This window comes from Canis lupus, chromosome 27, assembly GCF_048164855.1.
Source record: "Canis lupus baileyi chromosome 27, mCanLup2.hap1, whole genome shotgun sequence".
In the NCBI taxonomy this organism is placed as follows: Eukaryota; Metazoa; Chordata; class Mammalia; order Carnivora; family Canidae; genus Canis; species Canis lupus.
Genome location: NC_132864.1, coordinates 28,613,262 through 28,631,463, shown reverse-complemented (window position 1 = coordinate 28,631,463; position 18,202 = coordinate 28,613,262). Strand labels below are relative to the sequence as shown.

The window sequence follows — 18,202 nt, the reverse complement described above, 5'->3', positions numbered from 1 at the left end:
CTCTTCTCTTCTCTTCTCTTCTCTTCTCTTCCTTCCTTCCTTCCTTCCTTCCTTCCTTCCTTCCTTCCTTCCTTCCTTCCTTCCTTCCTTCCTTCAGATTTTATTCATCCATTCATGAGAGAGACACAGAGACATAGGCAGAGGGAGAAGCAGGCTCCCCATGGGGAGCCTGATGTGGGATTTGATCCCTTGACCCCAGGATTGTACCCTGAGCCGAAGGCAGATGCTCAACTATTGAGCCACCCAGGCCTCCCTGTTCTTTTTCAAAATTGTTTTGACTATTCTGGGACCTTTACATTTCCATATGAATTTTAGGACCAAGGGTCGGACACCCAACCGAGCCACCCAGGTGCCCCTGAGTACTGACATCTTAATTTTACTAAGTCTACCAGTCCATGAACATGGGATGTCTTTCCAATTTTTTAAGTACTCATTAATTTCTTTCAATGATGTTTTGTAGTTTTTGTATGTAAGTCTTGCATTTAAAAAAAAAAAAGTATTCTTGGTCAGTGGTTGAGTGTCTGCTTTTAGATCAGGTTGTGATCCTGGGGTCCTGGGATTGAGTCCTGTATCAGGCTCCCCACAGGAACCTGATGTCCCTGCTTCTCCCTCTGCCTATGTCTCTGCCTTTCTGTGTTTTTCATGAATAAATAAATAAAATATTAAAAAAAAAAAGTAGTTTGGGGGCATTTGGCTGGCTTCATTGGTATAGCATGTGACTCTAGATCTTGGTGTTATGGGTTTGAGCACCACATTTTATGTAGAGATTATTTAAAATAAAATCTTAAAAAAATTCCTAAGTATTTAAAAAATATTTACTTATTATTATTTAAAATTTTATTTATTTAAGTAATTTCTATACCCCATGTGGGGCTCGAACTCAGAACCCCAAGGTCAAGAGTTTCACTCTTGGGGGATCCCTGGGTAGCTCAGTGGTTTGGCGTCTGCCTTCGGCCCAGGGCGTGATCCTGGAGTCGCAGGTTCAAGTCCCAGGTTCAAGTCCCAGGTTCGAGTTCTGGGATCGAGTCCCACATCGGGCTCCCTGCATGGAGCCTGCTTCTCCCTCTGCCTGTGTCTCTGCCTCTCTCCCTGTGTCTCTCGTGAATGAATAAATAAAATCTTAAAAAAAAAAAAAAAAAAAAGAGTTTCACTCTTCTGACTAAGCCAGCCAGGTGCTCCTTATTATTTTTTTAAAGTAAGCTGTGTTCCCTTTGTGGGGCTTGAACTCGTGACCCTGAGATCAAGAGTTGTATGCTCTACTGACTGAGCCAGCCAGACTCCCCATATTTACTTATTTTTATTTTGGGAAAATATATGTAACAAAAAGTTTTGCCACTGTAACCATTAAGTAAACCGTTAAGCTTAGTGGCGTTAAGTACATTTACAAAATGTGTGCAACTATCACTAATAATCTATAAAAATTTTCTTCTGGTAACTGTCCTCTCCCTGCCCTCACACCTCTAAGCTTTATTTATATATAATCGATGTATAACATTGTGTAAATTTAAGATGTATAGTGTATTAATTTGATAGTTACATATTGCAAAATGATTACTACCATAGTGTTAACTAACATTCCCATTACATTGCCTAATTACTATTTCTTTTTTGTGGTGAGAACTTTTAAGATCTATGCTCTTAGCAAGTTTCAAGTATGTGGTATAGTATTATGAACTATAATCAGTACGTTGTACGTTAGATCCCCAGAACTTATAATCTTGTACTGGGAAGTTTGCACCTTATAACGAACATCTCCCCTTTTTCCCCCACTCTTCAGTGCCTGGTAACCACTATTCTTGGTATATATGAGTTTAGGTTTTTTAGACTCCCCGTCTAAGACATGTAAGTGAGATTATATAGTATTTGAATTTCTTTGTCTTATTTCGCTTATAATGCCTTCAGAGCTAATCTATGTTGTCACAAATGGCAAGATTTGTGACTTTAATGGCTGAATAATATTCCATATTGTGTGTGTGTACATACACACACACATATATATACACATACACACACATATATACCATATTTTCTTTGTCCATCCATTGTTGGACATTTATGTTGCTTCTATGTATTGGCTATTATATATATGTATTTTTAAAAGATTTTATTTATTTATTCATGAAAGACACACACAGAGAGAAAGAGAGAGGCAGAGACATAGGCAGAGGGAGAAGCAGGCTCCATGCAGGAAACCCCATGTAAGACTTGATCCAAGAACTTCAGGATCACGCCCTGAGCCAAAGGCAGATGCTCAACCACTGAGCCACCCAGGCGTCCCTGTATTGGCTATTATAAATAGTTACACAGTGAACATGGAGGTACTATATCTTTTCAAGTTATTGTTTTGTTATCTTTGGATAAGTACTGAAAAGTGGAATTACTGGATCATATGGCAGTAGGGTTTTTTTTTAAAGATTTTGTTTATTTATTCATGAGACATACAGAGAAAGAGAGAGGCAGAGACACAGGCAGAGGGAGAAGCAGGTTCTATGCAGGGAGCCTGATGCGGGACTTGATCCTGGGACTCCAGGATCATGGCCCCGGGCCAAAGGCAAGCATTAAACCACTGAGCCACCCAGGCATCCCTCTGTTTTTAATTTTTGGAAGAACCTCCATTCTACTGTATGTAATGGCCGCACCAATTTACGTTCCTGCCAACCGTGCACCAGGATACGGTTTACTCTACTGGCCAACACTTAGCAAATCTTTTGCCTTTTTTTTTTTTTTCTTTTATTAAATATTTATTTATTTTAGAGAGAGAGTGTGGCTGTGCATGATCAGGGCAGCGGCAAAGGGAGAGAATCTCCTCTGAGCCAGCAGCCTGATGCAGATGTAGGTTTCTATCCCATGACCCATGAGATCATTATCTGAGCCAAAACCAAGAGTTGGTTGTGACTGAGCCACTCAGGTGCCCCAAATCTCTAGTCTTTTTGATGATAGCCATTCTAACAGGTGTGAAGTGGTATCTCATTATGGTTTTGATTTGCATTTCCCATTGGTTAGGGATGTTGAGTACCTTTTCATGTATTGGTTAGCCTTTGGATGTCTTCTTTGGAAAAATGTCTATTCAGTTCCTCTGCCTATTTCTTAGATTGTTTACAGTTTGCTTGAGTTGTAAGAATTTTTATATATTTTGGATATTAACTCCTTCTCATATATATGATTTGCAAGTATCTTCTTCTGATTTGTAGATTGTCTTCTCATTTTGTTGATGGTTTCGTTTGTTGCACAGAAGCTTCTTAGCATGACATAGTCCCACTTACTGATTTTTGCTTTTGTTGATTGTGCTTTTTTAATTTATTTTTTATTTATTTATTTATTTTTAAATTTTTATTTATTTATGATAGTCACACACAGAGAGAGAGAGAGAGGCAGAGACATAGGCAGAGGGAGAAGCAGGCTCCATGCACTGGGAGCCCGACGTGGGACTCGATCCCGGGTCTCCAGGATCGTGCCCTGGGCCAAAGGCAGGCGCTAAACTGCTGCGCCACCCAGGGTTCCCTGATTGTGCTTTTTTTAAATTTGTATTTTATTTGTATTTATTTTTTAAAATTATTTTTAAAAAATATTTTATTTATTTATTCTTGAGAGACACACAGAGAGAGGCAGAGACAGAAGTAGAGGGAGAACCAGGTTTCATGCAGGGAGCCCGATGCGAGACTTGATCCCTGAATCCCAGGATCATGCCCTGAGCCAAAGATAGATGCTCAGCCGCTGAGCCACCCAGGCATCCTGGTTATATTGTTTATTTGAGATTTTTTTTTTTTTGCTTCTTGAGGTAGGCCTGTATTGTTATACACTTCCCTCTTTTTATTGTTTTATGGTTATTAATGGTTGTTTTTGTAGTTCTTTTCTGCTCCATTTTTTTTCTTGTTCTCCTTGTGGTTTGCTTGCTGTCTAAAGACATAATGGATTTCTTATGTCTTTGTTATTTGGATATCTATATCCAATGAACAAACCTAAAATGAAATTTATTTTTAAAAAAATTTTATTTATTTATTTGAAAGAGAGAGAGAGTACAAGCATGGGGAGGGGCAGAGGGTGGAAACAGACTCCCTGCCGAGCAGGGAGCCCCCCTGCCGAGCAGGGAGCCCCCCTGCCGGACTGGATCTCAGGACCCTGAGATCAGGACCTGAGCCAAAGGCAGATGCTCAACCACTGAGCCAACCAGGTGCCCCACTTTTTCACTTTATTGATGATGTTGTTTGACACAGTAATTTTAAACTTTGATTATGTCCAATTTCTCTATTTTTTCTTTTGTCACTTGTGTTTTTAGTGTTGTATCTAAGAAAGCATTATTTAACCCAGGATTGCAAAGCTTCATTACTGTTCTTAGAGTTTTATAGTACTGGTTCTTACTACTATTAGCCTTTGATTCTGTTTGAGTTGGTTTTTGTTATGGCATGAGGTAAGAATTTCAACTCTTGTTTTGAATGTGGATATTTACTTGTCCTAGTGCCTTTTGTTAAAAAGACTATTCTTTTCCCAGTGAATTGTTTTGGCACTCTTTTTGAAAATCAGCTGACTGTAAATGTAATTTGTTCTGGTCCCTCCATTCTTCTGAAAAGAATCTACATGCTGTCCTTATGCTAGTACCACACCATCTTGATTATGGTAACTTTGGAGTAAGTTTTGAAATTGCAAAATGTAAGTAAGTCCTCTAACTTTGTACTTCATTTTCAAGATGATTTTGGCTATTCTGAGTCTTTGTATTTCCATAAGAATTTTAATTCGAGCTTGTTAATTTCTGCAAAGAACGTAGCTGGGATTTTGACAGGAGTTGTGTAAATCAGCAATTTGTGCATTTTGCCATGTTTACAGTAGTATTCTGATCCATGAACATTTATATAGGTCTTTCAAATTCCTTTTCAACAATATTTTATGGTTTTTAGAGTATTAGATTTACTACATTTCTTTTGCTAAATTTATTCCTAAGTATTTTATCCTTTTAATGCTATTGCAAACAGTTTATAATTATCTTAATATATATTTAACTCTGTGCCCAATGTGGGGCTTGAACTCAACCGCATGATCAAGTTGCATGCTTTACCAACTGAGCCAGCCAGGAGTCCCCAAGCAGAATTATTTTTAAATTTCATTTTAAGGGGGCCCCTGAGTTGGTCAGTCAGTTAAGTGTCTCACTTTGGCTGGGGTCATGATTCCAAGGTCCTGGGATTGAGCCCTGTGTTGGGCTCTCTCTTCTTTGGGGAATTTGCTTCTCCCTTTGCCCATTGCCCTGCTTGTGCTCTCTCTTTCTTTCTCTCAAATAAATAAATAAAATCTTTAAAAAATAGACATTTCATTTTAGGTTTGTTCTTTGCTTATGTATAGAAGTACAAGTGCTGGGATGCCTGGGTGGCTCAGTGGTTGAGCATCTGCCTTTGGCTCAGGGTGTGATCCCGGGGTCCTGGGATTGAATCCCACCACAGGGAGCCTGTTTTTCCCTCTGCCTATGTCTCTGCCTTTCAGTTTGTGTCTCTCATAAATAAATAAATAAATAAATAAATAAATAAATAAATAAATAAATAAATAAATAAAATCTTTAAAAAAAAAGTACAAGTGCTTATTGTATATTGATCTTGTATTCTGTAATTTTGCTGAACTTATTTATTAGGTCTAACAGTTTTTAGTGGGTTCCTGAGGATTTTCTGCATAAGATTATGTTATCTGTGACAGAAATAGATTTGCTCCTTTATTCCTTCCTTTCATTGTCTTGGTTTGAACCTCTAGTATAATACATAAAAGTTGTAAGAGTATACGTCCTTGTCTTATTTCTGGTGTAAGGGGTAAAGCTTTCACCCTTATCATTAAGTGTGTTATTAGCCATGGGCAGTTCATAAATGCTCTTTCTCAAGGTGAGGAAGTTCCCTCCTATTCCTAGTTTATGAAGCTGTTGTCATTGTTGTTTTTAATCATGAAGGGTGTTGGATTTTTTCAAAAGCTTTTTCTGTCTACTGAGATGGTCTTGTGGTTTTGTTCTGTATTCTATTGTGATTGTGTGTTACATTAATTATTTTTCAGATGCTAAGCCAACCATGTTTTCCTGGGTTAATTCTCACTTGTTCATGTCTAATCTTTTTTACATGTTGCTGGATTTGGTTTGCTGTGGTATGTCAGTCTGTAGTTGTCTTGAGATGCCTTTGCTTTGGTATTGGGGTATTAGTAGCCTCATAGAATGAGTTGAAAAGATTCCTTCCTCTGTATTTCTTGTAAGATTTTGAGAATAATTGATATTAGTTCTTTAAATGTTTGGTAGAGGGCAGCTCCGGTGGCTCAGCGGTTTAGCGCCACCTTCAGCTTGGGGTGTGATCCTGGAGACCCAGGATCCAGTCCCAAGTTGGGCTCTCTGCATGGAGCCTGCTTCTCTGCCTGTGTCTCTGCCTCTCTCTGTCTGTCTGTCATGAATAAATAAAATCTTAAAAAAAAAAAAAATGTTTGGTAGAATTTAAAATTATTCATTTGAAGTTTTTTGATCACTAGTGCAATCTTTTGGGTGTATTTGTGTATTCTTTTTCTTGTGTCTGATTTGATAGTTTCTAGAAGTTTGTACATTTCTTCTGTGTCATCTAATATGGTCTACTGTTATTCACGGCATTTTAAAAAAAAGATTTTATTTATGTGCTTGAGAGAGAATGAACAAGAGCATGCATGTGCATGAGCAGGGATGGGACAGAGGGAGAAGAGAAGCAGACTTTCCACTGAACAAGAAGCTGACACAGGGCTCTGATCCAAGGACCCTGAGATCATGACAGGAGCTGAAGGCAGATGTTTAACCAACTGACCCACCCAGGCACCACCACAGTATTCTCTTTTAAATCCTTTTTATTTCTGTAAGGTTAGTAATAATTGCTCCTTTTGACACCCCCCCTCAATGGTCACTCTATCCAAAGTTTTATCAATTTGTTGATCTTTTCAAAGATCCAGCTTTCAGGGGTGCCTGACTGGCTCAGTCAATAGAGCATGTGTCTTTTTTTTTAAATTCTTTTTAGCATATGACTCTTGATCTTGGGATTATGAGTTTGAGCCCCACGTTGGGTGTAGAGATTACGTACAAATAAAATCTTAAAAAAAAAAAAAAAAAGAACCAGCTTTTGGCTTGATTGATTTATTATCTTTCTATTCTATATTTCATTTGTTTTTGCTCTGATTTTTATTGATTTTCTCCTGCTAGTTTTAGATTTTATTTGCTCTTTCCAGTATCTTAAGGAGAGTTAAGTAATTGACCTAAAATCGTGTAATTTAGATATTTACAACTACAAATTTCCCTGAGTAGTGCTTAAGCTGAATCCTGTAAGTTTTAGTATGTTGTTTGTTCATTTCATTCATTTTGAAGTACTTTCTAATTTTCTTACCAGTTTTTTTCTTTGTCCCTTTGGTTTTTCAGGAGTATGGTGTTTAATTTCTACTTAAATGGGAATTTACTAAATTTCTTTGTGTTTTTGAGTTCCTAATTTCATTACATTGTGGTTGGAGAACATGCTTTGTATGATTTGTGTACTTTTACATTCACTAAGGGGCTTTTTTTGTTCCTAGCTTATGTTCTGTCTTGGAAAGTATGTTTTATTTGAGAAGAATGTGTATTTTCTTTTTGTTGGGTAGAGCATCTGGCTTCGGCTCAGATCTTGATCCTAGGGTCGTGGGATTGAGCCCTGTATCAAGCTCCATGCTCAGCAGGGAATTTGCTTCTCCCTCTCCCTCTGCCTCTTCCCAGCTCATGTGTGCACACACACACTCTCTTCCTGTCTCTCAAATAAATAAATAAAATCTTTCTCTTTTTAAGATTTTGTTTATTTATTCATGACAGTCAAGGAGAGAGAGACAAAGACATAGGCAGAGGGAGAAGCAGGCTCCTCACAGGGAGCCTGATGCGGGACTTAATCCCAGGACCCCAGGATCACACCCTGAGCCGAAGACAGATGCTCAACCACTGACCCACCCTGGAGTCCCAATAAATAGAATCTTAAAAAACAAAACAAAACAAAACAAAAAACAAAAACTTGAGTAGGAAGAAAATAAGGGTGAGAGTTCAGGTCGGAGGCTGGGAAGGGTGAATGCTCTGTAGTTGGAAGGACATGGGTTCAAGTCCTAGGTCTGTCCCTGTTTGGCTGTCTCAGGCAAGTGATGCTACTTCTGAACCTTGCCATCCTCATCTGTAAAATTGGGGGAAAATGTTAAAGCAAAGGTGAGGAAGATAGTCTAAAGGTCAGGATAGAATGGTGATCAAAGGGAAAGTTGGGTTAACTTTTCCCAGATAGGTTTAATTTTTTTGACCATGATATAGAAGGAGGGAGAACAGTGAGTTTGAACTTCAAAGAGGTCTGGGATACCTAGTAAAAGAAAATTACTTTTCTAAATTTTCAATTCACTTGCCAAAACCAATGTACCTGTTGCTCTCCTCATATACTCTCTTACATGCTGGCAAGATGGACCCATTCTTCCCTGGGTTCATACACCTAATTGCTTTACTGAGAACATCTGGTCACTTTGCCTCCTACCTTGCTCTCCGTGCCATCCTCCACACATCTGTGGAGCCTGGGGGCTCTCCTGATGAGCAAATGTTAGAGCAGGCTCTTCCATAGGTGGCTGTTTTTTAGACTCTCTACCATCCCTGGACTATTAGTGTCCTGATAAATTCTCAGTGCTCTTCCTCTTCCCAGCTGCTGGAGAAGTTCCTGATTTCTTTCTTTCTTTCTTTCTTTCTTTCTTTCTTTCTTTCTTTCTTTCTTTCTTTCTTTCTTTCTTTCTTTCTTTTTTTTTTTTTTGATTTATTTATTTATTTATGATAGACACAGAGACAGAGAGAGGCAGAGACACAGGCAGAGGAACAAGCAGGCTCCATGCCAGGAGCCCGACACGGGACTCGATCCCGGGACCCCAGGACCGTGTCCCAGGCCAAAGGCAGGCACCAAACTGCTGAGCCACCCAGGGATCCCCCAAGTTCCTGATTTCTAGTAGAAATACCATGGTTCATTAATTCCTTCCCCTATTAACAGATACTTAATGTTGTTTCCAGTTTTTGCTCCCACAAGCAGGATTCAGTGAACATACTTGTAGTTGTCTCCTCGGTCAGTTGGCAAATGTCTTTCTGGGGTAGAGTCTGATTTGAATTGCTGGGTCACAGAGTAGGAATGGTTTTGCTTTGTAATCATAACGTATTTCTAAGCATCTTTATGTTTTTCTTTTCACATTTTTCTTTTTTTAAAAAAATTTATTTGAGAGAGAGAGAGAGAGCATAAGTGGGAGGTGTAGAGGGAAGGGAGAGAGAATCTCAAGCAGACTGCACTGAGCACTGAGCCTGACCCATAGTTTGATCTCCTCTAACTGTGAGATCAGGACCTGAGCCAATATCAAGCGTCATTTGATTAAACAACTGCACCAGCCAGGTGTCCCCCTTTATTTTTTATGTTAATTGTGATTCACAACACATTGTTTGCAACTGGCTTTTTATACTTAGCAATGTGTCTTAGACATCTTTCTGTAAGAATGTAAAGATTTGGGGCAGCCTGGGTGGCTCAGCGGTTTAGTGCTGCCTTTAGCCCAGAGCCTGATTCTGGAGACCTGAGATTGAGTCCCATGTCAGGCTCCCTGCGTGGAGTCTGCTTCTCCCTCTGCCTGTGTCTCTGCCTCTCTCTCTTTCTCTCTCTCTCTCTCTGTGTCTCTCATGAATAAATAAATAAAATCTAAGGGATCCCTGGGTGGTACAGCGGTTTGGCGCCTGCCTTTGGCCCAGGGCGCGATCCTGGAGACCCGGAATCGAATCCCACGTCGGGCTCCCGGTGCATGGAGCCTGCTTCTCCCTCTGCCTATGTCTCTGCCTCTCTCTCTCTCTCTCTCTCTCTCTCTCTCTCTGTGACTATCATAAATAAATAAAAATTAAAAAAAAATCTTAAAAGATATTAAAAAAATCTAAACAAAAAGAAAAAAAGAATGTAAAGATCCTCATTCCTTTTTATAGGTATGTAACATTTAAAAAAAAGATTTATTTATTTTTGAGAGTGAGTGATCACTTGCAGGAGTGGGGGAGGGGCATAGGGAGAGAGAAAAGCAGACTCCCCACTGAGTAGGGAGCCTGACCTAGGGCTTGATCCCACCACACTGAGACCATGACCTGAGCCAAAAATCAAGAGTTGAACGCTTAACCAGTTCAGCCCTCCAGGGGCCCTTGATATATAAAGGCATTTTGAACTACCCTCTTACTAATGAACATTTAAGATGTTTATTTCTTTTTGCTCTAAGAATAATGCTATAGTGAATAACCTTTACTTTTGTTCTTATATCCTTTCATTATACATATGCTTCTATCCATAGGATAAATGCCTACAAGTGGAATTTCTGGGCCAATATGTGTATCTATATAATTTTTAAAAATTAAGGTGAAATGCACATAACATAAAATTAGCCATTTGAAAGTGAACAGTTCAGTGGCTTCACTACCTTTTTCTAGTTCTGAAACATTTCCATTATTCCAAAATAAAGCCGTGTACCCATTAAGCAGTTACTTTCCATTCCTCTCTCTTCCTGGCAACTAGCAATCTGTATTTCATTTGTATGGATTTAACTGGTCTGGATATTTCATTTAATGTAATTATACAATTAATGTTTTTTTTTTGTGTGTCTGGTTTCTTCTAATGTTTTCAAAGTTTATCTATGTTGTGGTATGTATGAATTGTAGCATATATTATTATTATTATTTTTTGGCTAAATAATATTTCACTACAGGGGCCCTTGGCTGGCCCAGTGAGTAGGGCATGCAACTCTTGATCTTATATCCATAAATCTACTATATGGATATAATATTCCATTATATGTAAATACCACAATTTTTTATCCATCTAGCAAGAAACATTTGGATTGTTTCTATCATTTGGTTATTGTGAACTGTTCTGGTATGGATACTTGTATACAAAGTTTTGTTGGGTACCTTTTTTCAGTTCTTTTGAGTATATACCAAGGAGGGGAAATGCTGAGTCAAAAGGCAATTCTTATGTTTAACTTTTTGAGGAGGGCAGCCCCGGTGGCGCAGCGGTTTAGTGCCGCCTGCAGCCTGGGGCGTGATCCTGGAGACCCTGGATCGGGTCCCGTGTCAGGCTCTCTGTGTGGAGCCTGCTTCTCCCTCTGCCTGTGTTTCTGCCTCTCATTCTCTCTCTGTGTCTCTATGAATAAATAAATAAAATCTTAAAAAAAAAAACACACAAAACTTTTTGAGGAATGACAAACTTTTCCACAGTAGCTCTACCATTTTACATTCCCACCAGCAGTATGTGAGGGTACTGATTTCCTTGTATCCTTGCCAACACTTATTATTTTCCTTTTTTAAAAAAGTTAAAGCCATTTTCATCAGTGTGAAGTGGTTGCATATGTAATTTTGATAGATCTTACCAAATTATCTTTACTAGATTCCAAATTATGTTTGGTGTATAAATTACATTCTTACTGGCAATGTATAAGGGTAATAGCTTCTTCATACCTCTTGCCAACACAATGTTATAATATGTAAATCTTTGCTTATTCTTTTAAAGATTTATTTATTTATTTTTAAAAGATTTTACTTATTTATTCATGAGAGACACACAGAGAGAGAGGGAGAGACAGAGACACAGGCAGAGGGAGAAGCAAGTTCCATGCAGGAGCCTGACATGGGACTAGATCCCAGGTCTCCAGGATCAGGCCCTGGGCCGAAGGCAGCGCTAAACCGCTGAGCCACCTGGGCTGCCCTCTTTTTTTTTTTTCCTTTTTTTTTTTTGTTAAATGCGTACATGTTCATGCATTTGTTTTATTTTATTTTTTATTATTTTATTTTATTTTATTTTTTAAAGATTTTATTTATTTACCCATGAGAGACACACAGAGACAGAGGCAGAGACACAGGCAGAGGGAGAAGCAGGCTCCATGCAGGGAGCCTGATGTGGGACTCAATCCTGGGTCTCCAGGATCATGCCCCTGGGCCAAAGGCAGGCGCGAAACCATCCAGGGAGCCACCCAGGAATCCCCTGATTTCATTTTTTTAAAGGATTTATTTTTAGGTAATCTTAACACCCAACATGGGGATTGAACTCACAACCCTGAGATCAAGAGTTATATATGCTCTACTAATTGAGCCAGCCAGGCAGCCCTTGCCTTTAAAATTTCTTGTATTGAATAATCAAGATAGGTTATTTTTTCTTATGTTTGAGCTTTTGCATTTCTTTCTTTATTTTTTTTAAAGATTTTATTTATTTATTCATAACAGACACAGAGAGAGAGCGAGGCAGAGACACAGTCAGAGGGAGAAGCAGGCTTCATGCAGGGAGCCTGATGTGGGACTCAATTCCGGAACTCCAGGATCATGCCCCAGGGTGAAGGTGGCACTAAACCGCTGGGCCACTGGGACTGCCCAGCTATTTGTATTTCTTTGTCTTGTAAATTGCCTCTTCATATCCTTTACACAGTTTTTACTGGATTGTTTGTCTTTTTAAAATTTGTAGTAACTTGACAGATATTACAGAAATTACAACTTTGTGATATGAGTTGCTAATATTTTGTCTGGTCTTTCTATTACCATTTACTTGCCTACTATATTCATGACCTAGGTGCTGGAACTATGTAACACGTGAGACCAAGCCTGCCCTCCTGGAGTTTGTTCTAACAAGGGAGTGTGGGGAGACAATACATAAATAATCAAGATAACTTCTGGTCATGGTCCATATTTAGTAGGACACAAAGCAGGATGTCATTATGATAATGGGTGATAACATAGGAGTCTGCTTATACAGAAAGCTGAGTGAAAGGTGATAATTTGAGTCCAGGCAAAGGTAAGATGGCTATTGAAGTAGCTGGGAACAGAGACTGCAAAGGCCACCAAGGGTATTGTGACATTAACACTGTGCCCCCAGCATATTTGGGGCAGTGGAAGGTACCTGTGGGACTGGGTAATCAAGGGGAGTAGTACAAGGTGATGCTAGGAGGGAAGCAGTGTGAGATCCTATCCTGAGCATCTATCTATCCTGCTATGGGGAGGAGGGCACATTTGATACTAAGTACGATGGGAAGAATCAAGAGGATAATTGGTAGAAGTTATTAGATTATAAGTGTTTTTTCAAATCATTAATAACTGAGAATTTTTAATGACTGTTTATTCATACTTATGTATAAACCATAATTTATTAAACTCACTGGAAAATTGTTTTCTTCTTCCCTCCTCGTTTTTATTCATGTAAAACTCTGATAAAGATATCTGTAAGAAAAAAAAAAGATATCTGTAAGCTTAATTGCTTTCTTAGGTTATTTTTCTACAATTAGATTTTATGAGCAGTTTTTAAAGGTGTTTGATGCATGAAATTCGACAGCACTCCGGTGTGTACTTTTGTGTTTCAGAGTGTGTTAATGACAACTACTGGTTTGGGAGAGATAGAAGCTGTGAATACTGCTTTGATGAGCCATTGCTGAAAAGAACAGATAAATACCGGACTTACAGCAAGAAGCACTTTCGGATTTTCAGAGTAGGTGACAAATAATCTGTATATTTGGGAGAACTGGTAATGTCATCACCACTCTGAGATATGTTAGCACTGTAACTCCCCACTGTTAAAACTTTGAAATAAAATGTTCTCTATTTTAGGAAATGGGTCCTAAAAACTCTTACATCGCATACATAGAAGATCACAGTGGGAATGGAACCTTTGTAAATAGAGAGCTGGTAGGGAAAGGAAGACGCCTTCCTTTGAATAACAATTCTGAAATTGCACTTTCAGTATGGAGTAATAAAGGTAACATTATTATCTTTTGGTTACTGGATCTTTTTTTCCTCTCCTATAAAGGGAAAATTGACATTGTGCCCTTGGCAGAGTATGGTTTGGATAAAGTAAGAAGGTTTGTATTCAGGATTCAGTGCAGACTTAGGTACATTTTTAAATTAATGAAAAATTTCTATGAAGGCAGATTTTCCAAGGTTTAATTGATTGGGTTAGTTTTGTTTAAGGCTGTATGCTGTCAATTGAATGGTACTGCTTAAGATGGTTCTTCATTCATTGATGGAGTTTACACCGCATCAGTTTTAGGTGTCAATGAGTTGTTTTAGGCCATGAATTTTTCTCCCTCCCTCCCTCCCTCCCTCCCTCCCTTCCTCCCTCCTTCCTTCTTTTCCTTAATTGCTGCAAATATCTATTGAACTTCGTTTATCTGCCAGGCATTAGGGTATTTCTGGAAGAATCTCAGCTTAAAGTTTCTACCTTAAATGCCACGTGGTTATTCTCTGATTGATGTTTCTTGTCATCATCAGGCAGCATTTTATGAACAGCCACTCCTAACATTTTACTAGTATCACATCTAAAATGAACAGTTGTCATTCACAGAAAGAATAAAAACCTGTAGAGTGAAACGTAATCTCACAGTGATTTTAAATCCTTGGACAGGAGGAACACTCATTTCTTTGATTAAAAAAGAACAACAACCGCAGAACTTTGCAAAACTACATGAGAGTTGAATGACTGGGAAGAATGTATGAGTGTGTGGGTAACACCTTAAAAATATAGATGCTCACAGGTGTTGTCTCACAGATCCTGGTCTAGCAGTCCCAGGGATTTAAAAATTCTTGCTTAGGTGATTCTCATGTAGGCAGTCTTCAAACTGGCATCTGGGAATGATGGCTATACTAGGCATCCCAAAGCACATTTTATGATATTTTCCCCTGTTTCTGACTCGTGTTTTCTATGTGTGATACTTATAGTCAGGGCAGCTGCATAAAGTTTTGCTGTTTGAGAGCACCTGGTGGAGATGACAACCAAGTATTGAAATTTGGCCTGTCTTACTTGGTAAGCTGTGTGCCACCTTTTCCTAGTTGGTCTGTCCAAGGGGCACCTTTTCTGCTTTGAACAGAGGTGTTATCTGGGCTAAAGGTGGCCATAATCGAAATAGATCAGGCTGGTGCTCTGCAGATTGCATTCAGTTTATTGACATTTTATTAGGCATTTGCTGTTTGTACTTGAATGTGAAAAATCCAGATTGCTTTGAAAAGGTAGACTGTCTGGCCACACTGATCCTATAATCCCATAACTGGAGGATTGGCCAGTGCTCAGTAGAGCCTGCCTTTGTTTTAGTTGCATGGTTTGTGTTTGCCCATTCAAGTCCTCACTGCTCCACGTTGTCTTACACTCAACGCAGCCTTCCTTGTGTACGTGGCCTGGCTTCTGTGGGCAACTGAATTTGCAGCTCTTGAAGTAGACCTTGACATCTGTGAGAAATAGCTCTCCAGAGCCCCTCAAGTTCCCAGATTCTTAGATGCCACTGGAATATCCAGAGTCATAAATACCCACAAGCATAGAGAAACAGTTGTATCTTGGTTCATTGGCAGGTTTCCTTCACTACACAGGTGTCTCATGCGGACCAGCGTGGAATGAAGCACACTCAGGTGGCTCAGATTTGTGCCTTTGAGTGGAACTCAAGGTTACCCCAGGGAAGTTGAAACCTGTTGCTGCCTGAAATATGAGAAACTCAAGGGTCTTAACAAATTTCACTCTTTTAAGATATTATATTTACCATCGATTTTGAGGAATTGAAATGTTGATAATTGATTGCAGCCTTGGCCCACATGGAATGTTAAATTTTTTAATGAGTAGGGTATTCTTTCTTTTTCTTGGATACAGCTCAAATAATGGAGAAATAAGGTGACTTTTGGGAAAATGCTATTTATTTAACTTTACAAGTAGGTTCAACATGGTTTGCACTATAAAATGCCAGACGTGTAGAGGTATATAAATGGCAAAGAGAAAATGATGATGACCTGTGGTCTAATCTTATTGGGATGTGTATTTGCTTAGAACATTTTTTTTTTTTAAGGCTAAAACTAATTGTTTTTTGGTGCTGGGCTTATGCTAATCTGCATGGTTGCCCCCCTCGCCCCGCACTGAGGCAGGAACTAATCTTGCATGGGCCTTTTATATCAGTTGCAATTGATTAATATTCTGAAGTCAAGGAATAAGACTAATATATATATATATATATATATATATATATATATATATATATATGGATGGATTTCCTGCTCTATAGTGAAATGATGCTGTGTATTTCTGTATTTCTGTTGCGGAATGAGATTTCACTGTTATTTTCCTTGGGTTTCATAACATGTATTAGCCTGGCTAAATAATTCATTTTAGACTTAGGTGTTAAATGTAATTAAAAACAATTGTCTTATATTCCATATGTTCACTAAATCTTAGGACTATTTTACTTTCTCTTTACCAAATGAATTAATGAGACTTTTTCTGCCCTTTTCCCTTAGTTTTTGTATTTTTTGATCTGACTGTAGATGATCAGTCAGTTTATCCTAAGGAATTAAGAGACGAATACATCATGTCAAAAACTCTCGGAAGGTAAATTTTTTTTGTTATTATGGAAATTGCCCTTCATTTTTTCCCCTAAACATTTGTTATTGATTAGTTTCTTCTTCCTAGTTTTGTAACATTCATTAACTTCATATTTGTAGGGCACTTGTTTGTGATAGGTATGTTATTGATTTATTTGATAATGATCAATTCAAATGAATACTTTTTTTTTTATAAATTTTAACTTTGGAAAAAAAAAAGAAATTTTAACTTTGGTAGCTCAATAAAGCTGCTTTTAAAAAGTTATTCACAGGGGCATCTGACTGGCTCAATTGGTAGAGCATGTGACTCTTGATATCAGGGTCGTGAGTTTAAGTCCCACGTTGGGTATAGAGATCACTTAAAAATTAATTTTTTAAAAAATTAATTTTAAGGGGATCCCTGGGTGGCTCAGCGGTTCAGCGCCTGCCTTTGGCCCAGGGCATGATCCTGGAGTCCCAGGGTAGAGTCCTGTGTCAGGCTCCTGGTATGGAGCCTACTTCTCCCTCTGCCTGTGTCTCTGCCTCTCTCTCTCACACTAGGTCTATCATGAATAAATAAATAAAATCTTAAAAAAAATAATTTAAAAAAGTTGTTAGTCATATACCATATGATTCACCGATACAAAGTGTATAATTTAACGATTTTTAATATATTCACAGAGTTGTGGAACCTTTACCACTATCAGTTTTAGAACATTTTTATTGCCTTCCCAAAATCCTAGGAACATCTTGGGAAGTGAAATGGAATTAACCATGGAGTCAGGCAAAGTTCTCAAAAATGTTTGGTTTCAGGAACCTTTAGACTCTTAAAAATTACCGAGGATGCCAAAGAGCTTTTGTTCAAATGGCTTAAATCTATTGATATTAATTGTATTAGAAATTCAAGTGGAGAGACATTATTAATATTTATTAATGCATTAAAATTTCACTTATGTCAAGATAAATAATATTTGGGGGGTGCCTGTGTGGCTTAGTTGGTTAAACCATCCAACTCTTGATTTCTGTCCAGGAATTGATACCTGAGTTATGTTTCCTAGTGGGGAGTCAGCTTGAGATTCTCTCCCTCTTCTTCTGCCCCTCCCACTCATTCTCTCTCAAATAAATAAATCTAAAATAAAATAAAATAATGTTTTTAGTACAAAATAATTCTTTAAATAAAGATTAGTGATTAGAGAGACATTATTTGGGGATTGCTGGGTGGCTCAGTGGTTTAGCACCTGCCTTCGGCCCAGGCCATGGTCCTGGAATCCCAGGATCGAGTCCCACGTCAGGCTCCCTGCATGGAGCCTGCTTCTCCCTCTGCCTGTGTCTCTGCCTCTCTCTCTGTGTCTTTCATGAATAAATAAATAAATAAAATATTTTTAAAAAGAGGCATTATTTCACAGATTTGCAAATGTCTTTGATACCTGGCTTATTAGAAAATGGCTAGATCGTGATAGATATTTGCTTCTTTGTTTGGTCAGTTATGTCACCTGCCATATAGCCTCTGGAAAACTGTATGCTCATGAGAGAATGAGAATGAAAAAGGCAAATAATGTCTTAGTATTTTTCTGCAAATAGTTTAGGCTTTGTGGACACCCTGCAAGCATCTTGGGGTCCCTTGGAGGTTGCCTAAAACTACTTCGAGAACCACTTAGTTAGGTTTTTAGGTTTTATTATGGGGCTCAAACTCATGATCCCAAGATTCTCATGCCCTCCGAACTGAGCCAGCCAGATACCCTGAGAAACACTTCCTTAGGGACACCTTTACCACGTTGCATCATGTCCTTCACTCTCCCTCCCCAAAGGCCTTTCTTTTAACATATTTGGAAATATGAAAGTAGGAACTAATAGAAGGAAATAATCACCTATATTCCTGCC

At 38.5% G+C, this 18,202-nt stretch overlaps 1 protein-coding gene across 13 annotated transcripts in view; it reads left to right on the top strand.

Moving 5' to 3' along the window:
• Positions 1–18,202, top strand: part of CHEK2 (checkpoint kinase 2) — a 91,623-nt gene that overhangs the window by 46,965 nt on the left and 26,456 nt on the right. For 7 of the 13 annotated variants that reach the window (XM_072803075.1, XM_072803073.1, XM_072803071.1 and 4 more), the window contains 3 exons: positions 13,354–13,478; positions 13,598–13,745; positions 16,259–16,349. In XM_072803075.1, coding sequence (XP_072659176.1) covers positions 13,354–13,478; positions 13,598–13,745; positions 16,259–16,349 — 364 coding nt within the window. Of the gene's footprint in view, positions 1–4,516; positions 4,648–12,229; positions 12,399–13,353; positions 13,479–13,597; positions 13,746–14,138; positions 14,790–16,258; positions 16,350–18,202 lie in introns of those variants that run through there. The other 6 variants (XM_072803076.1, XM_072803077.1, XM_072803078.1 and 3 more) reach the window with 6 other exon arrangements.